Source organism: Xenia sp. Carnegie-2017, unplaced genomic scaffold (assembly GCF_021976095.1).
Source record: "Xenia sp. Carnegie-2017 unplaced genomic scaffold, XeniaSp_v1 HiC_scaffold_4, whole genome shotgun sequence".
NCBI classification, from domain to species: Eukaryota; Metazoa; Cnidaria; class Anthozoa; order Malacalcyonacea; family Xeniidae; genus Xenia; species Xenia sp. Carnegie-2017.
Genome location: NW_025813504.1, coordinates 25909 through 44850, shown reverse-complemented (window position 1 = coordinate 44850; position 18942 = coordinate 25909). Strand labels below are relative to the sequence as shown.

The window sequence follows — 18942 nt, the reverse complement described above, 5'->3', positions numbered from 1 at the left end:
TAAGAATATAGAAGCTCTCTGCTTTGCTTGCAGCAATTATTTGTAAACGTTTTTTTTTATTGCAGCAAGAGTTGGAGTTTCTGGTTAACCTAATGTACTATTTGATAATTAAACTTTCATAAAATAAAGGACAAATAGAAAAGAAAATTTGATTGATAGAAAAGTTTACAAAGTTAGTCAGAATTGCTGCAGACATAACACACCTTCCTTGCTCTGCTAACAACAGTGAAATTATTGAAATAGCATAATATTTGAAAGCATTTATTCGTTCTAAAAATTAGGAACTGAGCACTCTTGCTACATGCAGTTAAAGTAACTAAAAAATACAGCGTCTTCAATATGTTGAAAGTATGTTATAACTTATAAAGAACTAATGATTCGTACTGTTAAAATGTATGAGAAAATTTTCTTATCTGTTTAGTGTTCCTGCGTTCTAAACAAAGTTTGAAAACATCTCATATAAGATATATTAAGCTTTTTTGCATCAGGATTCTAGTTTTTTCTATTCCGAATATAATACTTGTAAATTTTCCATATATTTATTCACACTACGCAGCGCGCTGAGATAATACTCAAAAACTCTTTTTATCAGTGTACTTCCTGCTGTGATCTTTTCAAATAGACCATATAGCAAAACAGGTATTCGACACAGTTAATAATCTGAGGCGTACAAAAACGACGACAAAATCAAAGTTTGTCATCTTGTTAAACACTCAAAGCTCGTCCAATTGATTGTAAGTTTTTCAGACTAAGTTGTATTGTATTATATACACTAGACTATTAAGTGCTAGCTACACGTCAAGATGTTACTGAGTTGAATATAAGTAAAATGTTTAAGGAAATGTTTCATCTTCTTTCTATATGTCGTAGTTGCCCTCAATCTTCGAACTATCTACATCATTAGCGGTGGAGATATTTTCCGCCAAAAACGTAGCGATAATCGTAGCAAAAATTTTAGCAAACGTAGAAAACGTAGCTAAATCAGAAAAAAATGTGGAAGCGATAAACATACAGAGTAAAACGTTTCTATAGACTTTAAGGTTTTCGCTGATATTACCACCATTAATAAAGTCATGTGTCTATGGAAATCTTACAACATGGTTATTTACAAGTTTAGATTATTAACGTTTCTGCTTGGGTCGATCTCATTCATACTTTCTCAGGTTATAGCTAAAGGCGACAGTATAAATATATAATGGTGGGCGGAAGTTGACACGCAAGCAATTTTTTTCACGCTGATTGTACACTGCTCTTAAATTGCACCAAATATTTTGTATTGGTTGATTCAGAAGTATGGCTTAGCGAACAGTAATTTACTTTGCATTTAGGCTAGAAATTAATATGATTTGTTAACAAATTAAAAGATTTTAAATCAAAGATGGTATATTTATCAAATTTTGAAGGTTCTGAAATAGTTTACCTGCAGAATAAAATAAATAAAGATAAGCAAGTGTTTGAAGGAAATAAGTCGTTTGAAATGGTCATTGAAAGTAAAAACGCCTTTTTTGAGTATTGTATGTAGTGCATTAAATCAATTTTTATTGATATTTGTGCAAATTTGCAGAGTAACCACAAATTTTGCGAAATTTCTGTGTGCAAAAGATTAGAAAGAATTGTATTGGCCAAAGATTAGAAAGAATTGTATAAGAATTGTATTATATTTTATTGTTACAAGGAAGAATTTGCTTTTAACATCTAACTAATAATTGATAATAATAGTCAATAAAGAAAATGGTTTTAACCCGGGAGTATCGTAACATGTTTGTAGACGTATATCGTCCAGGTTATACTATTTTCTAGTGCCTTTTGATGTGAAATAAACTGTTCACCAGTATTCCACTTAATCTGGCACTTACTTGTACAAAAACCCTCATTACAAACACCACGGACGTACTGCCATTACCGACAGAAGACATTATGGACCTACTGGAGCTCTGCCTCACCTCGACTTACTTCCAGTACAAAGGTACACACTACTAACAGTTACATAGAACAGCAATGGGCTCACCCGTTTTTGTTGTAGTTGCTGAAATTGTAATGCAATCTGTAGAGGAACGGGCGCTCACGACTTACAAACATGCACTATCTTTTTGGTTCCGCTACGTATGCAAAAGATTAGAAAGAATTGTATTGGCCAGTATATCTTTGATATCTGGCGCATGCAAATATATTTTAATGTTACAAGGAAGAATTTGCTTTTAACATCTAACTAATAATTGATAATAATAGTCAAACTCAACAGGTAAATTTCCCGATTTTAACTAGACAACAGAAATGGAAAGTTCTACAGAGGCAACTAGAAGCAATATGGAACCAACAACTGAGAGCTCCGATAAATCTGTGCATTATTATAAGAAGAAATCAAACTCATACAGCAGTCAAGCAGAAGCTATGTCATTTTTTGAAGAAGGAAATTTTTGTATGAATAGTGGTGATTATGGAACAGCAGTTGAAAACTACAAAAGATGTTTGGAAAATGCCGAAGAGAATAATGTCAAAATGATGGTTTATTTTGGTCTTGGTAACGCTTACACCCTCTGTGATAATTGGGAGGAAGGATTGAACAGTTTTAATCATTGCTTAAAGTTTTCGTGTAAAGTTGAAAGTGAATATTTTGAACATCAAGTATACCTTGGCCTGGGGAGTGTTCATTCTACCATTAAAAGATTGGAGGACGCAGTGAAGAAAGATGAAATGGAATGTCTCTGCCATATTGCATTGGGAGGATTGAATAAGTTGCTTAAAAATTATGAGCAATCTTTGGACCATTATAAAAAAGGATTCTGTCTTATTGAATCTCAACAGCAACAACATGAACAGCATCATCGACCACAACGACAAAGAAAAGTTGGTGGTATCAACGTTAGTAAAGATTTCGTCAACCTTAACATGAAGAACTTGTCAATTGTTACTTCAGCTGGAATTGTGAATGGAGTGTTGGCTGTTTTATGGGAACTAGCGGAGTTGTTTGATAAACTTGAACAATGGGGAGATGCAACATTTATATATGAAACATATCTGGAGATGGTCACAAAAGATGAAGATATAGAAAACCAAAAGAACGTCATGGAGCGTCTTGCAAATATACGATGAAGAAGAGCGTTATTACTTAAGAAATTCGATGGAAGCCAAGTTACAAGAAATCATTAAGAAAAGAACGAAAAAGGTAGAGAGTTTGCACTAATGAGAAAGCTTTTAGTAATCTGTTCATTGATTGTTTCCGTTTTACTTAACTTTAATTTTATACTTTTATCATTTTATTAATTGCCGTCATCAGAGTGGGAATACATTGGTGAATCTGTTAAACATAAAGAATTGTTCTTAAAACTGATTAAGTATGGACGAAATCCCAATGTCGAGGTCAAGCATGTAGACAATGTACGTGTGATAATCTCTGAGGAGTTTTGCATCGGTAGAGGAAGTGATGGAACCCGTATTTATCTGGGACTGAAAAAGGATGGTTACGGCAGAGCAGTGAAACGAATACGTCGAGATAACTGCATCACTATTGCCCAGAAAGAAAAGGAAATCTTGAACAAATTCAACGCAAAAGAGTCGAAATATGTTGTGAAATATTACTACTTAGAAGAGGACACTGGAACAGACTATGTCTATTTGATACTAGACCTATGTGAAGAATCGTTGGAGAGTTTTGTGGAATCTTCTACATTGCAAGATCTTCAAAAATCTCTTCCCGAAATTCTCAGACAAATGTTAAAAGGATTAGCTGATCTTCACTGCGGCCCATGTTTTATTCTTCATCGGGATTTAAAGCCTTCCAATGTTCTCCGAGACGCACGTGGTAAATTTCTGATTGCTGACTTTGGTATAAGTCGAGAATTGAAGGGTGACCTTAAGACATATCATACTAGCTCCAAAAAGGGAACTCAGGATTGGATTGCTCCTGAATCATATTGTAAAGATGAAGATTCAGTTGATAAAGCACGTTACAAAAAAGAGTCAGATGTAATGGTAGGTGTAGAAATGTATCCTTTAGTAAATGACACATAAATTAAATTCTCGACAATTTATTCACGCTATTCTGTTTGATCGATTTAGAACGCAGGAATGTTGGCTTATTATGTTGCAACAAAGGGAAGCATCCTTTTGGACTGAAGACTGTAGACTACAAAACTTGTTACATGGAAATCATGTTGGCTTGGACGAAATAAAGGATGCTGCTTTCCTAGACCTTTTGTTATGGATGCTACAACTAAAACCAGAAGACAGGCCATCAGCCAACGAGGCGTTAAAACATCCTTATTTACAATCCGATAAGGAGAAGTTTGACATGCTGTGTAATGTTGGGAATCAACCAGAGATAAAACCATCGAAAGGTCAAAATTCGCATGTTCGTAAGCAGTTGGATTGTCATTCGAAATGGATGGAGCTTATCGACGATGAAGTATTAGAAGATTTCAAAACCTTTAAAACAAATGAAAAAAAGAAAACTTTGACTTACAAGCCTACATGGGCAAGTTGTTTAAGATTCATTAGAAACGTGAATGAGCATTGGAAAGATAAGCCTCGTCCACATCTATCGCCATATGTTAAAGAAGGAAACTATAAAAAGTATTTTTTGCAACATTTTCCTGATCTTCCTCTTCGTGTGCATAAAATCATAAGGTCAACTGACTGGAAAACAAGAACTGATCACGAGGAACATTTCACCTGTAAGCCATAAACATAATTTTCCTTTTTCAAAGACATTACTGAAATAGGCTTCCATGATGATATAAATGTCCCCGATTTAATTTTGATGCTCACTCAATCTTTTACGGTAAATTAACAAATTTGGCTATAAAACAACAGTTTTCTTACCCTGCCAACTCTCTTTTTTGGTTGTATTTTTATTTAGTGTGTTTTTAACACTCTATAATGTTTTCTCTCTCGACTTTCTACACTTTAAGCTGTACATAATAGTGACAATACCGTTGTGAACATTTTTTAGATACTGTGGATCATGTGAAAATTGAAGAAGTTAGTGGAAAGAAAAGCAAAGACGTCATGGACAATCTTGATCTTGACGGTAAATAAAGTTACAACAAACTAATGCTCACTGGAAGTTAATCACTCTCGAAATATAAGTCTTGTCTACGACTTAGCATATATTATTTTAGGAATTGGTAAAATCATGTAAATTGATGAGAATCCACTTTGTAACAGTAAATAAAAGTCGATTATTCTAATATGAAAGGATTACCGTTTTCCTCTAATACACGCCTAGCCTCAATTACGCGTTTCCCTCCGGTGAACGCCCCTTCCGAAAGCGGTTTTTATTATAGTAATTCCTTGAAAATAAGAAAATATTCAACAATCTTATCGATAAATATGCGACAAATGTGTATTTGGAGAATTTTATATGGTGCCTTTCTGATGTCCATGTAGTCATTGTATTCTTTATACTAGCAAGAGTCGTTTAAGTTAGTCCTGTTTTTACGAGCTTCGTGGAAAGTCTGAATGTAAGAGTGAGTAGCAATCTAGGAGGTCTGGGGGTGTATTGACTAATCATAACATCCTGCATGATAAATGTATAGCGTTTGTCAGTTTTTTCGAGTGACTTTCATTCGTTATGAAGGTTGAATTACTTTTCAAGATAGAGAAAACTATCAAAACGTGTCGTACGGTTAGCGATAGGCAAAAGTTAAAACTTGGCAAAAAAAGTTAAGATTTTTTGTTTATGTCTAAGCGACAAACAAATGATGATTTATCCTTCTTTCAAATAACATTTTTCTTGATAAAATCAATAAAAGCTATATTGTTGAATACAACTTAATTCTAGAACCCTTCATTTGCAACTGTTGCACTTTGTATTTTTTTGTAGTGAAATTGATTTTATTACGGTCTGGTACCAATGATAGTGGTTGAAACATTTCTGCTTGTAATTGCATTAGTTCAGATGCTAACATTAGTTAACTTTACATTAGTTAAAGTTTAGAAGCGTTCAGAAAACTGCTATATATTTGACATAAACAGCTAACAGACGCTAACATTAGATAACTTTACATTAGTTAAAGTTTATAAGCGTGCAGAAAACTGCTATATATTTGACATAAACAGTTATGTAAATTGTGTGAATAAGACATATATAACAATTAAATGTCAAAGAAAATTCCTCTAAGTGGTAGCGAGGATATTATAATGTAAAATATGAAAGTTACTTTTAAGTTCTGTGAAAATATGTTGAACAACCTTTTCTTAAAACTAGAATCAAGAAGATGAAAAAAACTCATTTGTAAAGGTATCACATTTTAAAGGTATTAAATATACCAGTAGCGAGAGAAAAGTTTGTGTTATGAAGTTACAAGTGCATGCAACGAATTTATATGTGATCAATAGTATTGTCTGGGAGATTAATGATAAAATACCCTTGCTACCATCAACACAGCAGTCTTTATACAGAATACATTGTAGGAACACATAACCAATAGCTATTTTTTAAAGTTTAAGTAGCTAACTTTTCTACCAATCAAATTTGGTATAAATATGTTCAAATTAATCAAATACACTTTACAACATTTGTACTAGGCTATAATCAGTCAATGTTCGCCGTTTTCAGTTAAGTAAGCTATATTGATGTATAAATGGCTTAATTTCTTGTTGTTCAAATTTACACTTTCCACGTGCAAAATTTACGTCTTTGAGATTTACCCACTATAGCGTTTGGAATTTAAAGTTTGATTTGTCGAAAAAATTTAACCAAGGGAAAGTGAAATTCGTTCTAGTTAGCAAGGAAACCGAGTCAACTGAGTCCGAGTTAACTGGAGTAGATTAATATATGTGCAGCAATGTCTGTTGATTTCAAAGAGAAACAGTTTTTTTCATGCATCATGTGTAATGTACTAGCAAATAACAAATCCAGCAGGAATTGACTTCGAGTTAGCGGAATTAAGGTTCGAGTTGAAGGAGCCAGTTGGAGTTCTTGTGGCTCTACTGTAGTACTAATTGTTGTATATCATTTGACGAAACGTCTAAATTAATGAAGGTACTTATCTGTGTGATTGAAATAAATTTGTTGTCTTTGCAAAATCTTATTTTAAAATGTTTTGCATTTTTCTACGATCAACGTTCAAGAAAATATTAAAAAGAATAAAGACAGTGCTAGCTCATCGTGGGCTCTTAATGACAGCGGTATCTGTTTAAAACATAAGTAGCAATCAGGAGATAAAACATGGTAGGTGAAGGAACGAGAAAATGAAATATGTTCGCTTGTGTTTCAATCAATGGTTTTGATGCATGGCCTACATTTCCGGTGAGTCATGCTTTGTAAAACTAACTTTAAAGTTGTGTTTCTTCAAATGTGCAGATAATTTACAGGCTTGTGCTTATTTACATTTTACATTTTTACCTTTGCAAAATTTCTCAAGTCTATTCCCCAAAGATTATTTCCAGCTGTGATCTTTTGGAATCTTTTCATTTTTTGAACAAATATGTATGTGACAAAGTGCATACATTTGTATTATTTTCATGGTTCTATCAGACGTAAACTAAACGGCAAATTTGATAATCAGGATCAGATAATATTTAGCAAGATTTGCAGACCTACTTTTGTTGTATTCCTGTCATGTTTAAAGAATGGTATGCTTATAAAACACTAGATTGAATTTGGGAGTTATTTCAGTGCATTTAATAGCATGTTTGGAAATTTCATTGCGTCAGACGTTTGATTCTATCGCTAAAAACATGTCTGTAATTATCTTCGTTATTTATTTCGACACGAATAAGTCTTCAAATTATATTTTTAACAATACTTACTGATTTTTCACTCATCACTAAAGTATAGAAACAATATTCAACTATGCAGATTAAGACAATTGTCTTGACATTTGTGTTTACATATAGCTGCGTTTTTACGTATAAGTAGAGTTAATTATTTTATAGATGTTAAAAGAACCGAGAGAGTTTTATAATTTAGCGTATGTTGTTGCCTATGACGAAAGGTATTAATTAAATGGCTGGAAGTGACACTGATCGAGCTACTGACAATTGTCCTATGTCAGACACTTTAGTAAATGATAGATCATCCGGATTTGCCAGCAATTACAAAATATGTACCTGACAAGTTTAGTTCTTTTACAGAATGCCAATTTTATCATTGCGTGGAAATACTGTAGGGGAGGATCGAGGGGGTTGTTGTAAATTATGTGTTTATATTAGTCACGCAGGACAATATAAATTGCGTTTATTCAACGTCCTATTTTTATGATTTACATCTCTAAAGTTATTTGATACAGTCATGCATCTTTAAAATATTATCAATGCAGTTTTCAACATGCAGTTGAGATTTCATTTCAACTGCTTCTTTCTTAAAACGAGATGTGGAAAGGCCAGGTTATCTTTAGATGCCAATAGTTACGGAACTGATTGCTTTGTATTAATCAAGGAAAAAATGCATACTGTCTTGCTCTTGGTAGACATTGATTTTATCAAAACTGTGCAAGTGTTGAAGATTGCCAATGATGAATTTCAATTTCAAATTTAAAAAATAAACTTAGTCGAAGACTCAAAGTTACTGGTTTGTTAAATATGCCAAGTATATCCAAAGGAATTTATAAAATCATTTATTCCCTTATTAATATTCAGTTATGAATGTTATTATCTTACATAATTTAATGTGGTATAATCAAATTTGTTTCCCACTTTTGAAGATTCCAAATCAAGCTTTTGTTATTTCACTTATGTGTATATTGCAAGTAACTTGTTGTCCTGAAGAGCTAAAATGATAATGTGAAGAAAATCCAATCCAAATAATAATATAAATTCGGGAGCGGTTAACTATAGTTTTTGCATATGTAGATCAGTTTGAAGAATTTCGAACTTTATCCAACATTGTCCAACATCATCAACATTTCTTTACATTTTATTGTATTGTATTATCATAACTGACTATCATACTCTTGACTGAATATAACAGATTATTTTCTTGTCCTTCATAAAAATATTTCATGTGCGTATGACGTTTTAAATTGATACTTCAAAAATTTCTCTTATCTCACCCTGCCTCCAACTGTGATCATTTGTAGTTGTTTGTATTGTTAACATCATTTTAATCTACGACTAAATGCAAAACAGGTATTCGACATTCTTTGATCTGAAGAGAATGAAACCGGCAAAGAAGTCAAAGGTTGCAAGTTGTTCTCAACACTAAAAGATCGTCATATTTGTGGTAAGTTTTCCTTGTGGAATGCGCTTTTATAGGTTTGGGTGTGTTGTGAATAGGATTGGTGTTAATTTAATTAAAGTGCGTTGTTATAGTCTTGGTTCGTTGGTAGTATATATATATATATATGTATATATTGAGTTCACTGATCAGGCCACTTTTGTGACCTCGTTAAAATATTTTTTCCGTACGGACCTCCCATCCGGTAAATAACATATATTTATTCTTAAAATACTCGAAGCACCGAATGCCCAAAAGCTCAATAAAATTATTCATGAAATTCTGGAGAAACAACGAATTTTCAACAATAAACATGCTTGAATTGCAAATCTTTAACTCTTTAACGATTGAGTTAACGAAATCTCTTGCTATAATTGCTATTCACGTTTTACTGTACGGTAGATTGAACAAAGAATGTCTCGCCGGCGTTTTTGTTATTGAGATTCTGTGGAGTGCGTTTTAAATCCACTGGAGATTGAGTTATCACGAAATTTGCCTGTCGGGATAAAATTGTAGTTTGTGATTGTGTTGTTTAAGTTATTTATGTCGTTTTTCAGCTCAAGGCTTTCCATCAAAGAAAGTTTCCAGTTCATATGTAACTATCAATAGTCGGATTTAATACACAGGCAGATCTTTTGATTACGAGAACAAATCCGGCATATACAGCAAACAACCAGTCGCTATGACTTTCTTGGAAGAGGGAAATTGTAGTATGAGTAAGTGTGATTATGAAATGGCAATTGAACACTACGAAAGATGTTTGAATGTTGCTAACGAGAATAGCCTGAAAACGATAGCATATTTTAGTCTTGGTAACGCTTATACCCTCTCTAATAAACGGAAGAAAGCAATAAACTGCTTTAATGATTGCTTGAATCTTTCTTCTGAACTGGAAATTAAATATTTTCAACATCAAATATACCTCGGGTTGGGGAGTATCCATTGTACCACTAAAAGATTGGAGGATGGCATAAAGAAAGATGAAATGGATTGTCTCTGCGATATTGCATTAGGAGGATTGAATAAGTTGTTTGGAAATTATGAGAAATCTCTGGAGCATTATTGGAAAGGATTCTCTTTTATTGATTGTGAACACCAAGAAGAAAAAATGCAACCTCGACAACGGAAAGAAAATCAACAAGGAAATCAACAAGAACAAAATAAACGGCGTGAACGACCGCGACGACCAAGAAAAGTTGGTGGTATTAACGTTAGTAAAGATTTCGTCAACCTTAACATGAAGAATTTGTCAATTGTTACTTCAGCTGGAATTCTCAGTGGAGTGTTGGCTGTTTTATGGGAATTAGCAGAATTGTTTGATAAACTTGAGCAATATAGGGAAGCAGCAGATATTTATGAAATGTATCTGGAGATTGTCACAGAAGATGAAAATATAGAAAAACAAGAGAACGCTATGAAATATCTGATACAAATATATGAAGAAGAAGGACGTGATTTCTTAAAGGATTCTATGACAACGAGATTACAAGAATTTCGTGAAAGAAAAAAGAACCAAGGTACAAAATGCACATGAATTCAGCTTAATTAAGAGACAAATTTGCTAACTAACAAAAACTATAAATTTAATGTTGAAGATTGAAAATATCTACTTTGAAATTCAAGTAAAACTTGTTCGCCGTGTTCAATGTTTAGCATGAACTCAATGTGGAATACGCACTCTTGTTAAACGTTTATGCAAAGTAGTTAATAACTTTTTCGTTTAGTTACAAAAACTAGTCTTAGCTTTTGTTTTTCCATTTTGCAAAACAATACCCTCATGATGTGAGTAAAAGACCTGTGTGAGATTTCCCGTGTAAGAGCTTTTTAGAGCCATTCTTATCAGAACTCATTGTTTAAATAAGTGGTCGTAATATGTTTATTTGTTGTTTTTGTAAGTTTTTTTTCACAAATTGTATCTGCTATCTGAATCGTTGGTGCAATAGGGAAACTCGAGCACTGCTATTTATTTATTATTGGACTATTCAGCTACAATATATTACTCTCTCTATAAATGGAATACTTTTACTTCTATTTCAGAATTGCAGCTGCATGAATGGAAATACAATGATAAATCGACAAAACATAAAGAATTGTTTCTAAAATTAATTGAGTATGGGAAAGACCCTAATGTTGAGGTTAAACATGTGGACGATGTACGTGTAATTTTCTCAGAAGAGTTTTTACTTGGCAAAGGAAGTGATGGAACCCGTGTTTATCTTGGACTGGGAAAGGATGGTTACGGTAAAGCAGTGAAACGAATTCTTCGTGATACTTATTTGGCACAGCATGAAGAAAAAATTTTTAATGAAATCAATGCTAAGAAGTCGGATTATGTGCTAAATTATTATTGCTCTAGACAAGATACAGGAACAGAATATGTCGATTTGATTCTCGATCTATGTGAAGAATCGTTGGAGCGTTTTGTGCTATCCGAATCAAATAGTTTAGATTATCTTCAAAAATCCCTTCCCGACATTTTGAAGCAGATATTGAACGGCTTAGCTGATCTTCATAGCGGTCCACGTCCCATTCTTCATCGAGATTTGAAACCTTCCAATGTTCTCCGAGACACACAAGGCAAATTTTTGATAGCCGATTTTGGTATTAGTCGAATTTTGAAGAATGACTCTCAGACATATGTAAGCGATGCTAATAGAGGAACTCAGCATTGGATTGCCCCTGAATCTTATATTGTTGATAAAAAAATATTTGATAAAGCACGTTACAAAACAAAGTCTGATGTAATGGTAGGTATTGGGTTGTTAATATTTGCAAATTGTACGTAAATTTAATTTTTACATTTTACGTACTCTGTTATGTTTAATTTATTTTAGAATGCAGGAATGGTGGCTTACTTTGTTGCAACAAAAGGAAAACATCCTTTTGGGACTAAAGAGTTCATACTTAAAAATTTGTTGGATGGAAACCCTGTTGGCTTAAAGGAAATAAACGATGCTTCACTTGAAGATCTTCTATCATGGATGCTACTGGTAAAACCCGAACTACGACCAAATGCCGACGAGGCGTTAAAACACCCTTATCTACAATCCGATGAAGAGAAGTTTAACATGCTGTGTGATATGGGGAACCAACAGGAAATGAAACAATCACAAGGTCAAAGTTCTTCAAATTCAGATGTTGTTGCGCAATTGTATGCTCCCATGGAATGGATGACGCGTATCGATGATGAAGTCTTGAAAGATTTCAAAACCTTTAAAAAGAATGGCAAAAAGAAAACTCCGACTTACGAGCCTACATGGGCAAGTTGTTTAAGATTGATAAGAAGAGTGAATGAGCATTGGAACGATAAACCTCGTACACATCTGTTGCGTTATGTCAAGGTAGGCAACTATATAGACTATTTCTTGCAACGTTTTCCTGAACTGCCTCTTCTGGTGCACAAAATCATAAGGTCGACTGACTGGAAAACAAGACCTGATCTCAAGAAACATTTTACGAGTAAGTAAGAGCTACGAAAATGACTTTTTTCTTCAATGTTGTAGCTAATTAATGGTTCCATGACACTATAATAACCAAACTTATTGTCATTTTCACCGTATTCGTACATTTTTTTCCTAGAATGTACTATTTTGATGTTAATTTCTGGTAATGATTATTTTAGTATTGAGGTTTTCAATTGTTCTATCACAACTCTCAACTGCTTTTAGTTTTATGTATTTTACGCATGCTGTCAAAACGTTACTATTTCATTATTTCTCATTTGGAGTAAAGTTGGTCTTTTTGGCAGCCTTATAACATTTCTTTATTTCAAATTACCCTTGCAACCATGCATTCTTAGGTACCAAGTTGGTTGAACAACTTGAAGAAATCAATGGAAAGAAAAGTGAAGACATAAATGATGATATGGATCTTGACGGTAAATTTAATTCTTGCTTTGTCACTCTTAAATCATAAATCTTAGGCTTGTAGGAGAATAAGAATTAAACATAAGCAAAATGATGTGGTTAAGACGAAAAGAAGAGCTGATGTGTTTGTCTGAAAGGATATGGTTATATATTTGGTCATTGAATTAGGAAAATCCATTAAGCACCAAAATGCAGTTTTCTTTTCGATGATTTGGCTGAATGATGGTTCCGTGACAATATGCAAAAGATGCCTCCAAGCATAAAAATTTTTCTTTGAATTAAATTTTTTTAAGGGTCTGCATTAATATAAATGCTCTGCATTATTTCTCTCAACTCCATTCAACTTTCGTTGTGTACATTGTGGCTTAGACTCATATCTGAGAAAGTTCACTATTTTGTTTGTGTATTTCTCATTCGAAAGTAGTTTTGTCTTTCTGGCTGCAATTTGAGTTTGCTTGAATTAAAATAGTTCCCTTTTATTTCCATCTAGTAGAAATTGAAAGAGTAAATGGAAGGAAAAACAAAGAAAACCCAAGTCATGACGGTATTTGATAGCAACAAACTTATTTGTGTGTGTGGAGGGGGTCTATTGTGCATTGTTTTCGTGGATTAGTTTGAAGTGGTTTGCTTTTATCATTTGTTCATTTGTTCAAAGTTGTGAATAAGTCGTTTGTACGTGCCTGTAATTGTTGTGATCTGTTCAGTTTCTTAATGGGTTTTGTTCTGAGTTAGTATAGCAACTTTTTAGCGCGAATAGTCTGTATTCAGTGCTGTATGTGCTGAATTATGCCGAGTCCTTGCAATCAATGTTGTGATTTGTCATTCGATGATGTTCGGGAGTGTGGTTGGTGTTATAAAACGTGTTTTAGATAGTTATTCTCGCTGTGTAGAGCGTCTGTTGAATCACAAACGAGTTGTGCACTTATTTTTAATGTTCCATTTGTGGTGGTTTTCTGTCATATAGTATTGTAACATGGTGGTCTAGCGTGTGCTGATTTGTTGTATATACCGTAGCGTTTAGCGTTACTTACTAGAAGCAGTTAAACGGAACAGCAATAGACTCACCTGTCTCTGTTGTAGTTGTTATAAAATTTTCTTGTAAACTGTAAAGGAAAGGGTGCGCTCACTACCTACCAATGCATACTACTTTTTTTGTTCCGCTTGGTAGACGATATTAATAAATTAGTAAGCTTTTATCGTTATTTTTGTGAAAGTTGTTTTGTTAAGAATTTATTTTTTTTACTTTTTTATATATACATCGAATTTAGTATTTTTGAAAGATGGATTGGATAAGGAAGACGACGAAGATGTTGCTCAAAGTCAAAAGCTGGATTCTTTCCATAAATCATCAATACAAATCACCGCGAGTGGATTTGTGCGCAATGTTGATGATATGAATAGGTTTCGTCGCTTTTTGGTTTTGGGAAATTGCATACCTACCTTCTATGTTTACGAAAAAACGTTAGGCTTAGAAAATGCGACAGTCGTCGTGAATCTTTTGAAAGCAGGAAGTGGTGTTGAAGTTGTCAATGAAATAGAGAAGTATAGCATTGAAGGACGAACACCATGGCAGCAGGCCATTGTGTTTTCTCTTGCTATCTGTGCCCGGAAGGGAGATCTTGCAACGAAAAAGCAAGCATACAAAGCTTTACCCAAGATCTGTCGAATTCCGACTCATTTGTTTATGTTTATTGAGTTCTGCAAGTTGTTCAGTGAATCTGGCAAAGGTTGGGGTCGTGCCCATAGGAATGCCATAAAACGATGGTACAAAGAAAAAGATCCCTGGAAACTGGCGATGGATCTCACCAAATATCAAAAGCATAAAGGATGGTCACATAGGGATGTTGCAAGGTTAATGCATCTTAAGTCAGAAGGAATTGATGTTTCTGATGAGTTGTTTATTATTATGACGTGTATTGTTCATGGTTCGAAGAGGTTTTTGAAATATTTCTTTCCTAATGATAAGCAAACTCCAAGTCGTGAGATTGGAGAAAAGGGCAGTGCAATGTTGGCGTTTTTTATGGCAGTTGAAGAAGTAAAAACATTGAAAGAGGAGGCAAGAGTGGTTGAACTGATAAATCAACATAATCTTGTTCGAGAACATATTCCAACACATTGGCTTAGTTCCAAAGAGGTAAAAACATTTCATTTTTAATTTTCTTTTTACATTTCTGAACTTGTATTCATTTCAGTGTTAACTTACTGGACTAATTTATAAATTTAGCTGAGAGTTTTTTCTTTTAAATTGAATGTATAGAACAAACCTTTTTATTGCTAACATGTTTAGGCAACCTTATGCCATCGTCAGTGCGAACAAATTAAATGAGCTATGTTACATAAATGTTGTAAACTATACATGAAATTAGATAAGTTATTTACAGACAATAGAGATAAGTGTAGAGTTACAATTATTTACAAGTAATTAATATATAAAAAGCGGATGATACGTGAAGTGAATGAACTTTGAATATTAAATATATTTACAAACTAAGAAAGATGTTAACACGGTGAACCTGCTTATTAAGTTCAAATTTGAGCTTCTTTAATTTTAATAGTAGAAGAGAAATTGTCAGCGCGAAGAACTGTAAAACAGGCGCCGTCATAATGTAATTTGCAATTAGGTGAGGATAAGAACTTATGAAGTGTTTCAAGACGTGTGAATTTTTGTCGATAGAGGTGTGTTCTTTATTCCTGCAACACATATGACGCATTGTTTCGCATTATATCATATTTTTAATTTTTTTTAAGTTTGCTTTCCTAACTTCTAAGGTCATCGCTTATGTTAGTGATAATCATCATGTTGGACCCATTGTTTGTACTACAACTGTGGTATTCTATCAGTTTACTTAAATTAAATTTATAAATTAGAAATTCATTATACAAGCATTGCGAAGTTTCTGAATCAATAATTGATAAGCTGTAATTTATTTGGCAGAATACAGGATATTTGTTCCATGGAAAGAGTTGTTCTAACTCTTAAACACTTGTTTCTAGGTGTGGGATGCTCTGTTAAAGAAAATGCCAATGACTGTAATGATACGTAACTTAAACAAAATGACTTCCATTCGCTTGCTTGCTGAAGGATCACCTCAGGTTAAATATGTTTGTGATAAACTGCACAACGAGGATCTGCTAAGAAATACTCGTATCCATCCATTTAACATGCTGTTAGCTTGGAGAACGTACAAGTCTGGAAAGGGTGAGAAGGGTTTTCTAAAATGGAAAGCCAATGTGGAAATAACCAAAGCATTGCAGAAAGCATTTTATTTATCATTTAAGGTAGGCAGAACACACAGTCAATTTTTGTCGCATAATTTTCTCTTTGCATGAGATGTTATGTACATTATGTATCATGTGTACTGATTTTATTCACATACAATTGTATGTGTTATAGATTATATGGTATACATTATGAATCATTTGAGCTGATCTTTTTCACATAAAAGTTGCGTCTTCTGAAGTTCTCTGAGCAGATGTATTTTCATGTGTTCTATTTTTTTGTTGTCTTGCATTTTTCATGTTATTTTGTACAATTTTAGAATGTTGAACCAACAGGAAAAAGTTACATGCTAGCCATGGATGTAAGTGGCTCAATGCAATCCAATGGATGTATTGGTGCAAGTACAATCAAACCTCATGTGGCTTCTGCTGCAATGGCTATGATGACAGCACGAACAGAAAAACATCCCAAATTTGTTGCATTTAGTCATGAAATAGTTCCGATGAAGATCTCCAGTAACATGAATTTGAATGAAGTTTTGAAGATTTGTAATGAAGTAAGTTGTTCAAAATACTCGAAAGATTTAAAGTATGTAGTGTAAAGCAAAAATGTTATATTGTATTTTTCAGATTCGAATGGGTAAAACAGATTGTGCTCAACCCATGCTTTATGCCATTGACAAAAATTTGAAGATTGATGTCTTTATTGTTTACACAGACTCTGAAACATATCATGGCAAAGTTCATCCAAGGGAGGCTCTCAAACAATATCGTCACCATTCAGGGATTCACGATGCTAAACTCATTTTTAGATTGTGAGCATTTTTTATAAGATTTGATAAAAAATGGAATACCTGATTTATACAGATGTGCCAACTTTTCAATGAGGGTGACATGATGCAGTTAAACAAAAAAAATCGAATTATATATCAAAAAATTTATCACACTAGTTTAACTATTGTGGATTACCACATAGTTAGCATGGCACACACACAACTTTTCGAAACCCCTGCGGTTGAATGTATTGTTTTATATGCAAGTGTTTATTATATATTTCTGGGCTTGTTTTCTTGTTGTACCGACAGAAAATCCCAGAAGAAAAGAGTTGTCTGCTCGAAATATCAAGGTGTATGTAAGAAGAATCAAACCAAGTCAATGATATGAGACTGAGAGTATTTTCCAAAATTGTTGTTGTGAATCGATTTAATGCCTTTAGTTCATGTTTTGTACTCCAAATTTCTACACTAAGTTATTGGTTGAAAGAACGATTGTTGGCAATGTATTCAGCAGCTTTACCAGTCAATGTTATGCTTTTAAACATAAAAATATAACAACCATCGCCTGCAAGACTTCACTAAAGTGCATCCGTTAGCAAAGAAAGGGTTGTCTAATAAGGATGTGGATATTATGTACATTGTCATTGTTACGAAGAAGATTTTCAGCATTTTGGTGTAAATCGTATTGTATGATGCAAATGAGCAGCTTTCAAAATTTGAACCGCTAGCCCACTGCAGGGCGTTCGTAGCGAGTAGGATGAGACTTATTTATTAAACTCAGGATTTGAACGAAGTTGTTTTCCAGAATGCAGTCTACAAAAAAGTATCGTCTACTGGGACTACAGTGGCAATTAAACTTTACCATGGAAAAAAAAGCAAAGTTCTGAATGCAATCTTCCACGATGTTGAACGATAAAAATACGTCAATGCAGCAATTCTGTACACGCAAAAAAGTTATGTTATATTGCAGCACGTTATAGTCAGAGAAAAATTTCACTTAGAGCAACTGTGCAGTCACTGTGAGTTCAGTGTACAATGTTAAAAAGGGAACCGTTCTAAATGTAGAAGGGAGTAAAAATCTGACTTGTTAAAGTTATTAGTAGTTTTTAGTACCCAATGGGAATCAAGCTTTAGATGGTTTGTTTCTACAAGCTGAAAATTTTATACATTTTGCCAAAAAAATTATAGTATGGTTGATTGTTCAATATTGCTTGGTTTCTTGTTATTTTTCTAGTGTTACATGGATGCTTGAAGCATATGGAGTTGCTCCTCCGAACAAGAATTTGGCATTACACTATTCAACGTGGCTTCAATTCTCTCCGTTTTTCTGGTGTTACTTGGGTACTTAGAGCGTATGGATTTCCTAAACGTATGTAAAGTTTTGATTCTCGTTTATGATACATAGTGTTCCAAAGTCGCAATTGGGTATTGTTTCTAAGTTTGTAAGAGATTTTTCGATCAAAATTTTATCTGTAGTCAACATTTCTAATTATGTTCTTCCTGAAAATGAATTTCTGTCTGCAGAAACCGATCATTCAATTTATTAACTTGCTGCTTCATCCACAAAAAATGCTAAACGATCATATGAGGCAGCTGCATGGCAGTTTTGAATATCATATGATTTTTACAATGTTTTATTGAATTTTTAATTTCAGGGAAATTGATAGGTAGTTTTGACGTTCGTTATGGATTTACCTGCAAACGTTGGCTCATAGATCCTGCCTATAGAGATCTTATCTCGTTTGAGAGGAAGAGACTTTTAGAGAAAAGTCGCACTAAAAAGTAAGTTTTCCAGTTAAATCGCAACATTAATTGTAGTTTTAAACATTTTTAAAAAAATTCAAAATACATTAGTGACACAATAAAATTATAGTGAGCCTGTGGGAACATAAAATATTTGTAATTTGATATCATTTATATT

General features: G+C 33.5%; 4 protein-coding genes across 5 annotated transcripts in view; all 4 read left to right on the top strand.

Moving 5' to 3' along the window:
- The window catches only part of LOC124455577 (serine/threonine-protein kinase/endoribonuclease IRE1-like), a 72019-nt gene extending 58299 nt beyond the window's left edge, over window positions 1-13720 (top strand). The window contains exons 1-7 of one of the 3 annotated variants that reach the window (XM_047006218.1): window positions 7468-7578; window positions 9073-9166; window positions 9718-10677; window positions 11198-11907; window positions 11995-12619; window positions 12960-13037; window positions 13520-13720. In XM_047006218.1, the coding sequence (XP_046862174.1) occupies window positions 9843-10677; window positions 11198-11907; window positions 11995-12619; window positions 12960-13037; window positions 13520-13578 (2307 nt within the window). In that variant the 5' untranslated portion in view covers window positions 7468-7578; window positions 9073-9166; window positions 9718-9842 and the 3' untranslated portion in view covers window positions 13579-13720. Of the gene's footprint in view, window positions 1-7467; window positions 7579-9072; window positions 9167-9717; window positions 10678-11197; window positions 11908-11994; window positions 12620-12959; window positions 13038-13516 lie in introns of those variants that run through there. The other 2 variants (XM_047006216.1, XM_047006217.1) reach the window with 2 other exon arrangements.
- The window catches only part of LOC124455578 (serine/threonine-protein kinase/endoribonuclease ire-1-like), a 261076-nt gene that overhangs the window by 235125 nt on the left and 7009 nt on the right, over window positions 1-18942 (top strand). The window lies entirely within an intron of this gene.
- LOC124455587 (AP-3 complex subunit mu-1-like) overlaps window positions 1-18942 on the top strand; it is a 91079-nt gene that overhangs the window by 69331 nt on the left and 2806 nt on the right.
- Window positions 636-17648, top strand: LOC124455583 (60 kDa SS-A/Ro ribonucleoprotein-like). The gene is made up of 6 exons (XM_047006235.1): window positions 636-734; window positions 2266-2862; window positions 15083-15160; window positions 16021-16305; window positions 16566-16802; window positions 16876-17648. The coding sequence occupies exons 2-6, from the start codon at window positions 2275-2277 to the stop codon at window positions 17062-17064; spliced, it is 1377 nt and encodes a 458-aa protein (XP_046862191.1). The 5' UTR covers window positions 636-734; window positions 2266-2274; the 3' UTR covers window positions 17065-17648.